Source organism: Sardina pilchardus, chromosome 22 (genome assembly GCF_963854185.1).
Source record: "Sardina pilchardus chromosome 22, fSarPil1.1, whole genome shotgun sequence".
NCBI lineage: Eukaryota > Metazoa > Chordata > Actinopteri > Clupeiformes > Clupeidae > Sardina > Sardina pilchardus.
In genome coordinates, this window is record NC_085015.1 from 22,189,988 (window position 1) to 22,205,522 (window position 15,535).

The window sequence follows — 15,535 nt, forward strand, 5'->3', positions numbered from 1 at the left end:
TCAGCATCATTGCTGGCACACCCTCATCATGACAACATCCAGAGTGATAGTGTAATGATACTTCATTCTTCTATCCATCCTCATAAAGTCAATATACTCTATATTGGCGAAAGGATTGGGTCACCTGCCTTGACTCGCATATGAACTTTAAGTGACATCCTATTCTTGAATTTCCCCTTGGGGATCAATAAAGTATCTATCTATCTATCTATCTATCTATCTATTCTTAATCCATAGGGTTTAATATGACGTCGGTCCATTGTTTGCAGCTTTAACAGCTTCAACTCTTCTCGGAAGGCTTTCCACATGGTTTATGAGTGTGTGTTGATGGGAATTTTCAACTATTCTTCCAGAAGCGCATATGTGAGGTCACGCACTGATGTTGGACGAGGAGATTGGCTCTCAGTTTCCGCTCTCATTCATCCCAAAAGTGTTCTGTTGGGTTGAGGTCAGGAATCTGTGCAGGCCAGTCAAGTTCATCCACACCAAACTCTGTCATCCATGTCTTTATGGACCTTGCTTTGGGCACTGGTGTACAGTCTATGTTGGAACAGGAAGGGCCATCCTCAAACTGGGCTTGGCCCCTTCATTCCAGTGAAAGGAACTCTGAATGCTTCAGCATTAACCAAGAGATTTTGGACATTTCCATGCTCCCAACTTAGTGGGAACAGTTTGGGGATGACCACTTCCTGTTCCCACATGACTGTGTACCATTGCACAAAGCAAGGTCCACAAAGACATGGATGACAGAGTAGAACGTCTCCTCGTCCAACATCAGCGTGTGACCTGACAAATACGCTTCTGGAAGAATGGTCAAAAAAATCCCATAAACACACTCCTAAATATTGTGGAAAGCCTTCCCAGAAGAGTTGAAGCTGTTATAGCTGCAAAGGGTGGGCCAACGTCATATTAAGAAGAATGGGATGTCATTTAAATTCATATGTGAGTCAAGGCAAGTGACCCAATACATCTGGCAATGTACAGTAGTGTAGTTCAATCTCATATGCCCCAGCATGGAAACTAAACTAGCATTACGAACTGTCAAAGAGACCCACAAAAATCACCCAGATGTTCCCTCTCTCTCCACATCAATCCTCACTGTAGATGTCTCAACCATCGCTTCCTCTTGGTTTATAAACAACAGCATCATCATCATCATCAGTAGCTTCACCGCAAACATAACACTTATGGCAAATCGAGTGACACACACATTCATAAACACACAAGTCATGGAGTTGCAGACATACTGTACACAAATCCAGACTAAGTCAATGCAAAGTCTGTGTTGTCCTCAAAAGAAGTGGAGCAGCAGATTACTGATGGGCAATCTGCGTCATTCTACAGACACAGACACACACACACACACACACACACACACACACACACACGCACACACACACACGCACACACACACACACACACACACACACACACACACACACGTAAGCACACACGTACGCATCACCCCTCTCCAGCCCCTATGGCACGACTCTGTTCCTCCCTGGAGAAATTAATAATTTTGTCCTTTTAAATGTGGAGAGGGTTGGGGTGGGGAGGGGTAGAGCGCAAACAAAAATCATTTCCCACACCATCCCCTGGCTGGACTGACTGCAGCAGGATTACTGCTCATTCTAGAATATTCTAGCTGACTAACAGCTGAGCATTCCACCAGAATTATGGAGGCCATCTGTTATTGTTATTTCAGGCCCAAGCGGAGGAAAGCGGGCCAAACCCTAAGCCCACGGTACAAGTCATGCCACAGATCAGTTTTTACGTAACACACACACACGCAAAAAATTACAGCCATTTTTTTTTTTAAACTCAAGACTGCACAAGTGCAATGGCAGCCTTCCCCTACAATCAGTCTTTGGAGATCACAGCAACCCATTTATTATGGGTCACGCATTTCATCGCCGTTTGATGAAAGGATTTTGTTAAGATTACGTTGTTGATGAATGGCAGATATGGATAACTTGGTCATGCCTGACGTCACCGGCGGCCATTAGCCGACGGTAAGCCGGGTGACAGAAGTTCAGAGAGTCAGATGGACGGGGGTCTGGTCTGGCCGAGGTCATCACGTCACATCAGCGGCATGTGCGGATAAGTGTAAGTCCTAAACTTTGCAACCCTAAACACTAATGGATGGAGCGTTCGCCATAAGAGCATCCACATATCCCTCTGCTCTCTGTCTCCATCAGTGGCTTCCTCAAATTTAGACCAATACACAGGACATAATATATCCTCTAAACCAAGGAAATCATATCCATTACATGCGCTTGAGATCACATGTCTTGGCCAAGAGTGTGTGAAATACACTTTCAATTTGCACCTTTTGCCATCGGAAATGAATCCATGGCTTTGGCATTGCTACAGACTTGCTCTATTCACTGAGCTAGCAGTTGTCCAGGCAACCAGAGGAGTAAAAAAATGATCTATAATATTTCTGGATGTCTATCTGGGCCATAATGTACTCAACAGCCATAATGGCATAGAACAAGATATGCCTACTACAGAGAAAGAAATATTTTTTTTATAAATAAATCGACTGAAGTGACACAGGACAGCTGTTGAAAAACAAAGGGAGAGACGTTTCTGTAAGGATTCAGTCATTTCCTTTCCAAGAAGCCGCTATGTGTGTGAGTATGTGTGTGTGTGTGTGTGTGTGTGTGTGTGTGTGTGTGTGTGTGTGTGTGTGTGTGTGCTCACTCCTGTGTCACGGTGACTCACCTTGACCAGGGCGGCGGCGGCGCGGAAGCTCATCTTGGCGACGGACTCGCGTTTGCGTCGTCGCGCGGGCCGGCCGAAGCCGGAGCGGGAGCTGGCGAAGGAGCAGAGCGAGGCGGCGCCGGGGGTGATGGGCGTGTGCGGGACGCTGAAGCCGTCCACCTCCTCCACCATGCGGAAGGCCCGGCCGCGCGCCAGCGGGTCAACGATCTGACCACAACAACAACACCGTCAAACTCTCTGTGTTATGTTTGCACAGGTGAATGTAATGAGCATCATGTCATTGCATTGATGAAGTGCACATATAAATCATCTCCAAATTCATACATACATGAGTCAATGAGTTTCCTGTTTCATCAGCACATCTGCCTAAAGTATGTATGGCTCCCCTTTTGCAAACAGCATTTAGCTAACATACTGTAGGGTTTAAATGGCAAACGTGGTGATGGTGGCCTAACCCTATTATCCTACTATTCTCTCTATGACACCAAATTGATTGTAACTGGCACCACACTGTTGCTCCATACATAATAAGATATCTATTATTTTATAGTGCTCAAGCAGTGATTAGTGAAAAGGTACTCTTTGTATAGAGACTGGGTAAACCCAGCCTGATCAGCTGGCTACTGGATTTCACCCTGCAGATCAGGCTGGAAACCTCCACATTTTTCTACCCTGCTTCCATGACAGATCTGCGTGGACCAATCACAAACTGACTTATCGACCTGGCGCACCCAGATTGTTGGTCTGATTGGTTGAAGGACTATCCAAATGTGTACAGAGTCATTTGAACTATGCCAGTTGATCACACCTCTTGTGCAGTAGAAAATACAGAGCAGACTCAGACTCAGACTAATGTTCAATCTTAAAAAGCTTGGTCTGGTGATAGCCAGGCTACTTTGTATAGGCATCATCTTGACAGATTGTCAAACAATGTCCACCAAATTAACTGAGAGTACTCATGGTCCTGTGTCAGCCCCCCCAACCCCCCCCCCCCCCCCCCCTTTATACTGAGTATACCACTCTTCCCCTATCTGCAATAGCCCCCTGACATCTTGAAAGTATTGTTTTCTTGTTTGTCACTGCCTTAGTGGGTTGTTTCTGTGTCAGTTTGTGTGTTTCTCTTTTACTTAGCATGAAGCCGACTGTAACATTTCACTGCATTGTATGTACAGTATGTGACAAATGAAGAAGTAAAAAAGCGCACTCAACACCTTAGTCTTTCAACTGGGTGCTTAAACTTACTTGATAATAAATCAAACACTTTGAAAATAGATATAGCAAGCACTCAACAGTTTCATTTACTTTTTTAATCGCCTCACAGACGTTTCGGGTAGACACCCTTCTTCAGAGTGAGATGTGGCGATTTCGAAACATCTGTGAGTGAGGCGATTAAAAAAGTAAAAGAAACCGTTGAGTGCTTGCTTCATTTATTTTCACAGTATGTGACAAATAAAATCTGAATCTGAAATCCCCACCTTCTGCATGCCATGCTGGGCGGCGGGCACGTAGAGTGGCGGGGGCGTCTCGGTGCTGGTCATGGACAGGTTGTCCTGGCTGGACAGGTCCATCTCACGGATCACCGCCGGCTTCAGCTTCCCGTAGCGCAGGCTGCAGTGGCGCAGGCTCTTCCGCTGCCATCGCTGCGTGGCGTCGCCGTCCTTGCTGACCCCGAACCAGTCGGCCGTGCCCCTGTCGCCACGGACGAGAATCGGAGTTAGACGAGCACTCGCTGATCCTAGGTCAGTGACAGGATGCGAAGGGGGTTGTTTGGATGTCACAGTGAACTGAGTGGGAGAGAGCTGTCTCTTCTTAATTGGAGTTTAACTGAATAATCTATGAGAGGTCAAACACATAATAACATTTCAAAATTCATCTGCATTTAATAAATTAAGCATGTCTAAGCTGAAAGAGCTTATTTTGACATTAGCTATCCTATTAGTAGGAGGCAACACATGGGGTCCAATGTCGGGATTATTTAAAGAAGATCTCATTACACTTGATACAGTGTCAGGGTCAAAACCACTCACAGATCTGAGTTCTGCTAAAGATAATAGATTCTCCTAAAAATAGATGATGAAATTCTGTTCTGCGCTGACATCCGGTGTGTGTTTCAGTTCAGACTCGACAGAATTTGGAGGAAAGCAGGAAGTTTTAGAACAAGCTGTTCATAGTCTGAAGTATCTTGTCAGTGATGTGTGTCATTCGAAAAGCTGACAAGTGACAACAGGAAGAAGCAGAAAGAAGATGAAAACAAAGATGTCGAAATCTCACCGTTATGGAATCCTATTTTCTAAACAGGCCTCTCTAACTGTGATCTAGTGCATACAGACTGCAGGCTATCAGCTGGCCTGATCAGAGCCAGGCAGCACAGAAACAACACAGGTCTATGACAGCACTTTACGCCCACATGGGGCCATGGGAACGATTCTAAGGAAAGGACACGGACAAACACACACACACACACACACACACACACACACACACACACACACACACACACACGGGGGCGTGATGGAAGGAGGCAGCTGTTGGACTCCCAACATCTGCATCTGGTCAGCAGTCATGAGCGTTTACACGTCACGATTATTATCATCCCGTTTGGAGCTCCACTCAGACTCTCCCACGGCCTCCCACTGGCCTGTTTGATTTAAATACCACTACTACAACCACCCCACCACCACCACCGTCACCAACACCACCTTTCTCCATCTAACCTACACCCCCATGGGTGCGCCATGACCGAAACCAACGAGGGCATTAAGAGAGACAAATGCACAATGTCAACTGGTCTTTGACGGGGGGAGTAGCCAGCTTTGCCAAACAGTCCCACATGAAAGTGCTTCCACTCCTCCTCCCCTGCGTTAGTCAGCCTGTCTTGTTTTTCTCCAGCGCAGAGGTAGCTGCTTCAGATGGTCTGACTCACTCCACAACACTCGGGGCTTTGAAATGCGGCCAGGCTTATTGATGTGTTGTGTTTCTGCATCCCTCTGTGATGTTTGTTTAGCGTATTTCATTAAGCTGTTGCACTGACAACTTATGAAATTACGTCTAATGCATTTACGCGCACATCTGAAAAATGATTGCACATGTGTCTTTCTGGAACGTATTTTTATAATTACATAATTTCGTAAATAATGTCCATAATGCCTGTCATACTGTAAACCATAATTACCATCTGAACCTAAACTACTAAAAACTTAATGACATTACTTTCTCTTTCTCATTGTGTGTGTGTGTGTGTGTGTGTGTGTGTGTGTGTGTGTGTGTGTGTGTGTGTGTGTCTGTGTGTGTGTGTCTGTGTGTGTGTCTGTGTGTGTGTGTGTGTGTGTGTGTGCGTGTGTGTGTGTGTGTGTGTGTGTGTGTGTGTGTGTGCGTGTGTGTGTGTGTGTGTGTGTGTGTGAGGAGGTGTTCAATGCGTGCTAAATGAAGTGAGTGTTTGTGAGTGAGGAGGAGGAGGCTGGGAGTGTTTAGTGGAGAGGGCTCAGCAATAACAGATCAGCCCACAGCCTCATTACATGGGAGGCCAACGGGGGGGGGGGGGGGGGGGCAACTTCTGTGGGCGCACAATCTGAGTGTCACACTCATTGCATTCCCCTTCTGCCGTGCTGATTTGTGACATTGTTGGTCACAATCTTCCAAACAGTCATCAATTGATGCACATGACTATAACTCCAGCCCCAAAGCACAATCTGTCAGCGCAGCCGTAGATCCAGTGTAACGTATAGCTACACTGTTTTCACACACAGGCCCTGAAGACCTACAGTAAGACTATATTTTATTTACATTTTTGTAATCAAACCCCCTCAGTACTTTGGTTTAAAATCAATAAAACAACCAAGTACCTTCAGAGATGGCACAGAAAAGCATTCCAACAGTCTAATCATGAAAGTTGTCTAAAGTAATAGTGAGACTAAATGTAAATGTTAAGAGTTGCGCAGACTTTAATCTGATGCCAGGAGCTTTAAACAGAGGTGATGGATGGACCCCTTCTGGCCTCCAAGAGACCCCCCCCCCCCACACACACACACACACACCTCATGGGAATTCACAGCAGTGCTAATGCTTTTACATAGCAGTGCTATGGGATATGGGATAATGTATACTGCTTAGGAGAACTTGATACTATCTCTCTTATCTTTGTTATCGTCATTATTAACAGTAAACATGCACAACATATCGGCTTGGCACTTCCTCAAGTGTTTTAAACAGTCTGTGGCATGTTTTTTAGTTCATTTGGCTGTGGATCAATTCGATTCTGCGCACGGACGTAGATTCTGAGAGTGATCATGATATTGGGTGGGTACAACAGAATAAAGAATAAAGAATAAGGAATATCACTAACTAGAGTAGCTGGTGGAGTACAGTACAAGCAAACGCGCAGAGCAGTCAATCAACAGGAAAGATCTAATAAACTAAAGTCTCTATCTAAGCATGAAACACCTTTTGATTTGGAGTAGACACAACCACATACAGCAGACTAAACATGTGTGACTATGATAAAACAACCATTCGGTTGTTGGAGCACAAAAGGCAGTTAAGTAACTTTTAGCTATTAAGGCTGGATATCTAGTACAAATTCCAGACAAATAAACTATCGCCACCTCCCCTCATCACCTGTAAATACTGTACTTTCAAAACTCACTCAGAACTAACTTCTTAAAGTCAAGAAAAGCTACATACTTAATCAATCCCAGTCTTAGTAACTCCTTCTGAAGTAAATAAAAAAAGGAAAACCTGAATGAACTTCAGCTACAAAAGAAATATTAAGGACCAAAGGAGTCTTCAAACATCCACTCAGCAGATGTAAAAAATAAATCTTGAACTTACTTTATCACATCGCAACACAACCTGTTAAGAGCTCTGCTTCACACCGATCCTGCTCGACAACGGTGTGCGTGCACCCACAACTAAAACACTAGCGGTCCGCATGCCAAAGTATCACTTTTAAGATCTCGCTTGATGCTTCGCTTCTGGATGATTCACCCCATTAGGCTCACAGAGAGTCGACACTTGCCGGTTAGTTTAGCTCTCCTCCTTTGAGCGGCCTCAAGAGGCACCATTCCAGATGAGTAAAAAAGGAGCTTGCTGAAAAGCCTACCTGTCAAGGTCATCCCAGGAGGCTGAGAAGGTCATGCCTCTAGTGACTCACAGGGGACCGGTCTCCCTCCGACATAACGAGCTGAGAAAGCAGGCGGACGGCCCCTATTCATGTACCTTTAAGAGGGCGGGGTGGCCGTTACAAGCAAAGAGGAGATCAACTCCAGCAAGATAAAAAAACGATGCCTGATTGTCTTCCCTCGGGAGCTGTTCTCTCTTTGAAGATCGCGCTGATCACAGGGGCTCCACTGATCTCTGAGTGCACGGGTTGCTCCTCTCCTCCCTCTTCTCTAATTCTGCGCTCTGTCTCCTATCCTTCTTCTCCTCCCTTACAACCCCCCTCTCTCTCTCTCTCTTTCTCTTTTGCTGCTGCTAAACAGCCGTTCCTCGTCACAGACTTGTTTGAAGAGTGTGTGTAAACACCCTCGTACATACCAGATGACACAGGAGAGAGAGAGAGAGAGAGAGAGAGAGAGAGAGAGGGAGGGAGAGAGAGAAAGACAGAGAGAAGGTGCCTGAACACATGTGGAAAGGGAGGCCAGGAGAGGGGATGTGCCTGAACATGAAGCCTCGTTTACAGTCCAAATGCTCACTCATCGTTCCCAAGTACAGAACAGCAGAGACTGCAGGAGCTGTGGGCAAACTCAAGTCCTTTCTGTTGATAGACACCGTGCTGATAATGTTTTATGTTATGGTTTCATTAAACATGTATTATCTGCAATAGCTAACGTTACCGTAGGAACAAACACATGGAGTTGATGGAAGTTACTGGTAACTAGGATGCAATTCAACCTTTGCTGACAGACAACTCTTGTCATGCAACTCTTGTCACTCTTGTGACTCACCACTACCACAAATGACCAATATTTGTTACACCACTGGCTACAACACTATATGTGTTGCAGAAATGTTATTTGTTAACTAAGAACTAAGATTAGAAAGAGAAAACTCTTGTGAAATGTAAACAAAGCAAATTATTTGGGAAAACGTAATCCAGTACACTCTCTCCTCCTCCACTTGACATCTAAAACACACAGCCATTGAGAGTTGTCCATGAGAATCACAAACAATCTGCTCTTGTGGTTCAGAGACGGTCCGACCGAGCCAAGTGTACTGGCCAGGTATTTGTCTTTGGGTCCACTATAATCCCTCGCATTCCATCCCTCCCCTTCATAGAGACCTGAGCCAGACCGACCCTCAGGGAAGGATGTGGAGGCCCCGCAATTACATGTCATTTAGGAAGCAAATATTAACATGGCTGCCGTTCAACGGGGCGGGGCACCTCTCCTCAATCGGCTCCGAAAAGCCCTCGAGAACGCTCAATCTCCCCTGATGTGTCTTGTCAGGATATGCAGCTTACGCTCTGTAAATCTCGTCTGGTAACTAACCATGACAGCATGTTGACATTGGGCTTGCCGTGAGGTGACTACAAGGGAGAATCGCTCTTCCCATTTGTGTGTGATGATGGTGGGATAACCTGCATTTTGTTGCCTCTCGAATGGCTATCTTCAGAACCTGACATGTGGCTCTAAGCCTCACTAACTTGTAACTATTAATAGAGGCAAGTGAGATAACTGGGGCTCCAGCGATCAACATGCCGGAGATATAGGAATGCACTTAATAATCATATCGTTCAAACTTAAATGTTTTGCTTTGCCATTTGCTTTAAACAACTAATCCAATGTTTTTAATCATTTGGCTGTATACTTCAGAAAAACAAACACAAAATGCTTTTTCTAAACAGTGTCCACTACCATTTCAAAGAAAACCCATTTCAAAGAAAACTCCCCCAGTTTTCTCTGAAATGAGAAGTGGGCATGGTTCCAAATTAACCTGTGCTTCTTGTTAAATCAAGTTTGACATGCTGTTGGCCAGCTGTAGGCTGTAGTATAAACACACGAGAAGAGGGATCCCAGGAAATACAGCGCACAGTCACCACCGGGAAAGAGGACGGGAAACTCCACACACGCGAACTAAGTGGCACTGTGGGTGCAGCTGCCATTGAGTGGCTACACTGAACTCCCCTGCTGCACGTGGATCTGAGAGACCTCCATGGTCATGAAACTACTCAGACGCTCCGTCCTTTGATGTCAAGGTAGGAACTTGAAGGCATGGTAAAAAAAAAAAACTAAAGGCCTGTTGCATCATATGATGACCGCCTCCAAACACAAATGGGCCCTATGAGGGGTGGAGAGTCTTTGATGTGGCACAGAAGCCTTTGTGTGTTGTGTGCATGGCCAGCTAGCATTCATGTATGCACATGATGTGTGCGTGTGTGTGTGTGTGTGTGTGTGTGTGTGTGTGTATGTGCGTGTTTATAATATATCAAAGTATTTTTTTATAACTGTGTGTCTGCTAAGAACCATAAACAAAACATAAAAAAACAGTTTGAAGAGAGAGATGATCGATAAAGATGAAGGAAATGTAATTAAAATTGTAATTAACATTATAAACATGAACAAGAGTTGAACGTATGTCCCTGAATGAACATTTACTGTTAAACAAATTAATAATTTAATTGCCAACAAAAAGGAATCTTTTGCTGTATTTGATTGAACAGGAAACCAAACATTTCAATGAAATGTGTTGAAAATAACCATCAACCCATAAAGCCACCAGACTGGTGACATTTCTCAGTCTGATGACCTAATACAAACAGTCACAAGAGTGCCCCTTCTGCTAACAGAAAGCACAGAATTTGTAAGTGGAGGGACACGTCACCGGGCAAATAGCTTGAAAGCCTCTGGGCCTTGGGATGAAGAACTGTCAAACAACAAGGACGACTAGTGTCTTGTATCTTGCTATCTTAATTCCATCATCCAGCTCTACCTCCCCTCTCGCCCACTACGGTCCACTGATGAGTGTCCTGTGTCGACTATCCATTAATGCTAAAAGGTTACAGTCAAGACTCTTTCCCTCAGTGAATCCTTGTTTGTGGAATAATTTACCTAATGTTCTATGTTCTTGAGATAGTGTTGGGACTTTCAAGAAATGTTTAGAGACTCATCTGTTCACCTTGCATTTATCAAATGAGGTGAGTGAGTTAATGACTATGGGTTGAGCATTTCTGTTTTTGTTAAACAATTTTTCATTGTTGATGTTGAACACTGTTAAAGAGCGACACAGCTCACAAGATTCCTTCATTCATTCCTGCGACGACTACTGAAATGATGCTTCTTGATCAACTTACTGACGCTATTGTGTGCAGAGTAATGGATGGTGTTAACGATTGGGACTGTGACCAGGTGGCCACGGCCACCGTATCCAAGGCTCTTGGGTCTGCGGCCCGCGCGGTCAAGAACAGCTAGAGGACTGTGACCCCACCCGCCAGATGACCTGTACTACCCCCGGCCAAACCCGTTGCAAGCCCCAGTACTAGATCCTGGAGGCGACCTACGAGGTGATGGAGGTCGGGGAGACCATGTGGCGATACTGCTGTGGCTACATGACTCTCCAAACAGGCTGGACCAGAGATGTGCTCACCCACGCCAGATACTACATAACATGAACATAACGGATGTTACTGCTGATGGATGGAAAGACTTCATTTTCAAAACGCTTATATTCAATAAACACACTAAATACATTTGGGGATGGTTGTTTTTTTATGATATAGGCTAACTCCAGTAGGCTAAGTATTCCAGTAAATCCGTAGCTAACTGTAGGCCTACTTCAATTGTACAACCTTAGCAAGGAGGCCAATTCTGCAGGAAAATTTGTTAACAATCTTTTAAAACCTGGGATCATAAAGTATCTACCTGTCTATCTTTCTATCAGCGTTGCCAATTTTTTTCTCTAGGCCATACAATCAGTATATCTACGACTTAAGCAGCATCTCATCACCTCATAACTCAACTACACACCTGAGGCCACCCTCTCACAGAGCTGCCATTTGATGACTTTGAAGTCTACAGCCTCATTCTCATCTGACCCTGAGAAATCCTGGGCCACATGTACCATGACTATAAATGCTTTATGATTTATGTCATGTTCAAAAATACTGTACTGCAAAATTCATGTTGTGGCATGACAAAATACCAGCGGCATCTACAAAAACCCAGTGTGTGTGTGTGTGTGTTTGTGTGAGCTCCAACATTCTTGAAGAGTCACAAGAACAAAAAAAAAACGACTGGGTGTGTTCCTTTTGAGTGCCACCACATAAGGTCTTTAGTAAATGGGTGGCCGTGTCTTTCAGTTCCTCCTCTCCTGTTATTGAGGTACACTAATGTGGACCACAGTGTGTATGGGTGGTATTTAAACACCTTTATATAATAGGCTACAGACATGGCAGATTGCCCAGATCTCTTTGACCCAGTTTGACTTTTACCAGACCATATCTTTAGAGTCTTGCATGCAATGGACTTCTGTGGGATTAGGGTGACTTTTATGTAATTCTTAATAATCCCAACCTAAATATTGTACATAGCAACAAGGGAACTCAAAATTCAAAGAAAAATCTTAAACCTGTTCCCTGTCTTGTTTAGTTTAATCTGGTGTTATAACAATAAAAGAGCAACAGTTAACAACATGTATTTTCTTTCAGTGCTGTTCAAAAAACAGGATATGCATTCTAAAAAGATACTGAGAGCACACAACTGAAATGTAGCTGTTCTTTGGGTACATTTTGAGCTCGAACCTCATTCACCTCAGATGACTCAACATACAAAAAAAAAAAACCCAGCATAATCCCAACCTCATTTTGACCTTAACATAACCAGTCATAACCTGTTATTAATTAGCCTAATGTCGTATAGGTGTATCATTTGTAACAGCACTGTTGGGCAGAGGTGCTTTGTACTGGAGTGATGGACAGTCAGGGTGCTCCGTTGCGTCTACAGTACCTGAGGACGATTTTGGGCAGGGACTGGCGTCTCCGTGTCGGGTAGCGGATTGCCCGCTGGCCTTTGACGGGCACGGTGTTGACCCGCTCAAAGCGAACCCTTTTCTCACTGTGGGCACGAGCGGTGGTGAAGGGGTCGGGGAGGGGGGGTGGGGTGGGTGGCATCAGAGAGAGTGTAAGCAGCAGGAAGAGATAGAACAGAGCAGAAAGAAAATAAACAGCAGAAAAGGAGGAGAAGTGGAGTGAGGGGAGGAAAGAAGAGGAAAGAAAAAAAAAGACAAAGTACAGTCAGCTCAGCTGGAAAAGAGTATTAGTGACAGAGAAGTTACTACAACAACAAGATAAAAGTTCTTAAGTGACTGCAATGAAAGTTTAAAAAGTTGAAAGCTGAACGAAGCAGAGGAGTTAAGCACTAAAAGAAAACAGTTCAGAAAGAGACAGGTGAGGACAGGTGAGAACAGATTAGAACAGACACAGGCGGTAGCGTATGGGCGCATGCAGGTAAGTCAGTGAGGACAAGTGGCCACTACAGCAGTACAGCAGTCCATCCGTTCTCCCGAAACGCAACACATGGATGCAAATGGCATTCACTGGCTTTCACATGAGCAGTCAAGCAATGACACTCTCTCTACACATGAAAAAAACCGACATGCTCTGAAGTAGCAACACAAAGCTAAAATGTCTACACTTACATGCAACAGTGCCCAGAGGCATGACAAAACATAACAAACACCAAAACAGACGTCTAAGGTCGCTCTCTAAGATCTCAACAAGCATGTCCAAACCAGAGTCAGAACGAATGTACTATTCATGCTGCTCATACTGCCACTCATGTAAAAATTGAAAAGCCTCAAACCCCAAAAGCAAAGTGCAGGAGAACTCGGCGCATTACGCATGAACTCTTGGCTAGGTGTCAGTCTGAAGCAGAGGCTTTTGCTTGAGGGGATTGGAGCTGAATTATACCGGGACGGCATTATGTCACCGCGTAAAATGATAGACTCCAGTTTCAGGCGGCAGGAGGAAATGAATCAAATTCTCAAATCCTCTTACTGAAAGAAAAGCTGAAGGATAGCTGACTACCTTATAAAGACAAACGCAGACGCAACTGAAACAATCTATGGCGGACTCGTGGCAGCAGCAGTCACACATACAAAGATCTAATAATCAGTCCAGCAACAAATGAGATGTCCTGCAAAGAGAATGACTTACTATTCACTGGAAATGCACACAGAAAGACATGCAATCTGCTTAACAAAAACACTGTGTGCGTGTGTGTGTGTGTGTGTGTGTGTGTGTGTGTGTGAGAGAGAGAGAGAGACAGAGAGAAAGAGAGACAGAGAGAGAGAACTAGAGAGTGTGTGTGTGGTGTGTGTGTGTGAGAAGGAGAGAGAGAGAGAGAGAGAGAGAGAGTGTGTGTGTGTGTGTGTGTGTGAAAGAGTTTATGTGTGTGTGCGTGTGTGTGTGTGTGCGTGCACTCCTACCTCTTGATGGTCTGTGTAATTGAGGGTTGGCGTTGCAGCGGAGGTCTTCTGGGGTCAGTGGGTTCGTAACTTGGGTAACCATGGTGCGTGTGTTCCGCTGGCATGCTAGCACTTCGCAAGAAAGCCCCTCTCTTCACCGGCTACAGACACACACACACACACACACACACACACACACACACACACACAGAGATTACAGCAGAAGGTCATTAATCAGGACTAACACCAAACGTGTTCCTGTCACAGCGTTTCAGTCTCTTACTACCCTACCAGACCTCTTTGAGCCAACAGTGCAAAGACAAGAAGTCCAATTCACAGAAACAAAAGGACCTGTCTGTCAGCAATGGGGGGAAAGATTTTCAGCCAGATGATAATACAAGACGGCTTTAACACACAATAGCATTTACCAAAGTTCACATTCAAATTCCTGAGTTCACGTCCACATTTCTTATGAACTACCTCATCTTCAAGTACAAGTTACACAAGTTTGCAATCCCTCGTTAAAGGACCACAGTCACCACTTCACAGGCATTAGGACTGAGGTGAAGGCCACAGCGTGTATATGCACAGTGGTCAGTACCTGCACGAAGGCCGGGGCCTCGTCCAGGGAGAGCTGCGTGTTGGGGATGTCCAGCTTGAGCCAGGGCGGCTTCTTCCTCTGCAGGCTGCTGCTGCCGCTGCTCTCCGGCTGGCCTGCCTCAGCCATGACCACTCAGCTGGCCCTCACCTGCCAGCTGCACAGAGAGAGAGAGAGGGAGAGAGAGGAGGGAGAGAGAGAGAGAGAGAGGAGGGAGAGAGAGAGAGAGGGAGAGAGGAGAGGAGGGGGAGAGGAAAAGAGAGAAAGGGAGAGAGAGAGAGAGAGGGGAGGGAGAGAGAAGGAAGGGGGAGAGAGAGAATGGAAATAGAGAGATATAGGAAGAAAGATAGACAGAGATAGAGATATAAATGGAGAGATAGATTAAAAGGGGGAGACAGAGAGAAAAAGAGAAAAAGTTGAGAGAGAAAGAGAGGGGGGGAGGTAGAGACAGATGGATAAGATGGGGGTCATTCAATGTATACAAACAATACATGACATCCACACATGTAAACATGCTATAAGCTGAAAGCAACATGGTACTGTCAACTGTAAACAACTGTACACAACATGGCACAATCTCTCCTCTCCAACTTAATCCCCCTGCTCTATCAGTGCTCTTGCACACACAGCCTCGCACCACATTGCTGCCAGATGAGTTCACTAGTCCAAAGCCAAAGTCTCAACACACATGCGTGTGATAAACACACACGCACACACACACACACACACACACACGCACGCACACACAAAGCTGTATGCATACAACAATACCAGTCCTCTGAGATAATCTCAACATCCATCTGTAAGCAGCCA

The 15,535-nt window shown here is 45.1% G+C and overlaps 1 protein-coding gene across 4 annotated transcripts in view; it reads right to left on the reverse strand.

Annotated features, from left to right (window-relative positions):
* Positions 1-15,535, reverse strand: part of rhbdf1b (rhomboid 5 homolog 1b (Drosophila)) — a 46,032-nt gene that overhangs the window by 8,832 nt on the left and 21,665 nt on the right. Inside the window, exons 2-6 of one of the 4 annotated variants that reach the window (XM_062526514.1) lie at positions 14,726-14,879; positions 14,146-14,285; positions 12,666-12,773; positions 4,203-4,416; positions 2,728-2,934 (exon numbers count right to left, since the gene is read on the reverse strand). In XM_062526514.1, coding sequence (XP_062382498.1) covers positions 2,728-2,934; positions 4,203-4,416; positions 12,666-12,773; positions 14,146-14,285; positions 14,726-14,851 — 795 coding nt within the window. In that variant the 5' untranslated portion in view covers positions 14,852-14,879. Of the gene's footprint in view, positions 1-2,727; positions 2,935-4,202; positions 4,417-7,554; positions 7,675-7,825; positions 8,192-12,665; positions 12,774-14,145; positions 14,286-14,725; positions 14,880-15,535 lie in introns of those variants that run through there. The other 3 variants (XM_062526515.1, XM_062526516.1, XM_062526517.1) reach the window with 3 other exon arrangements.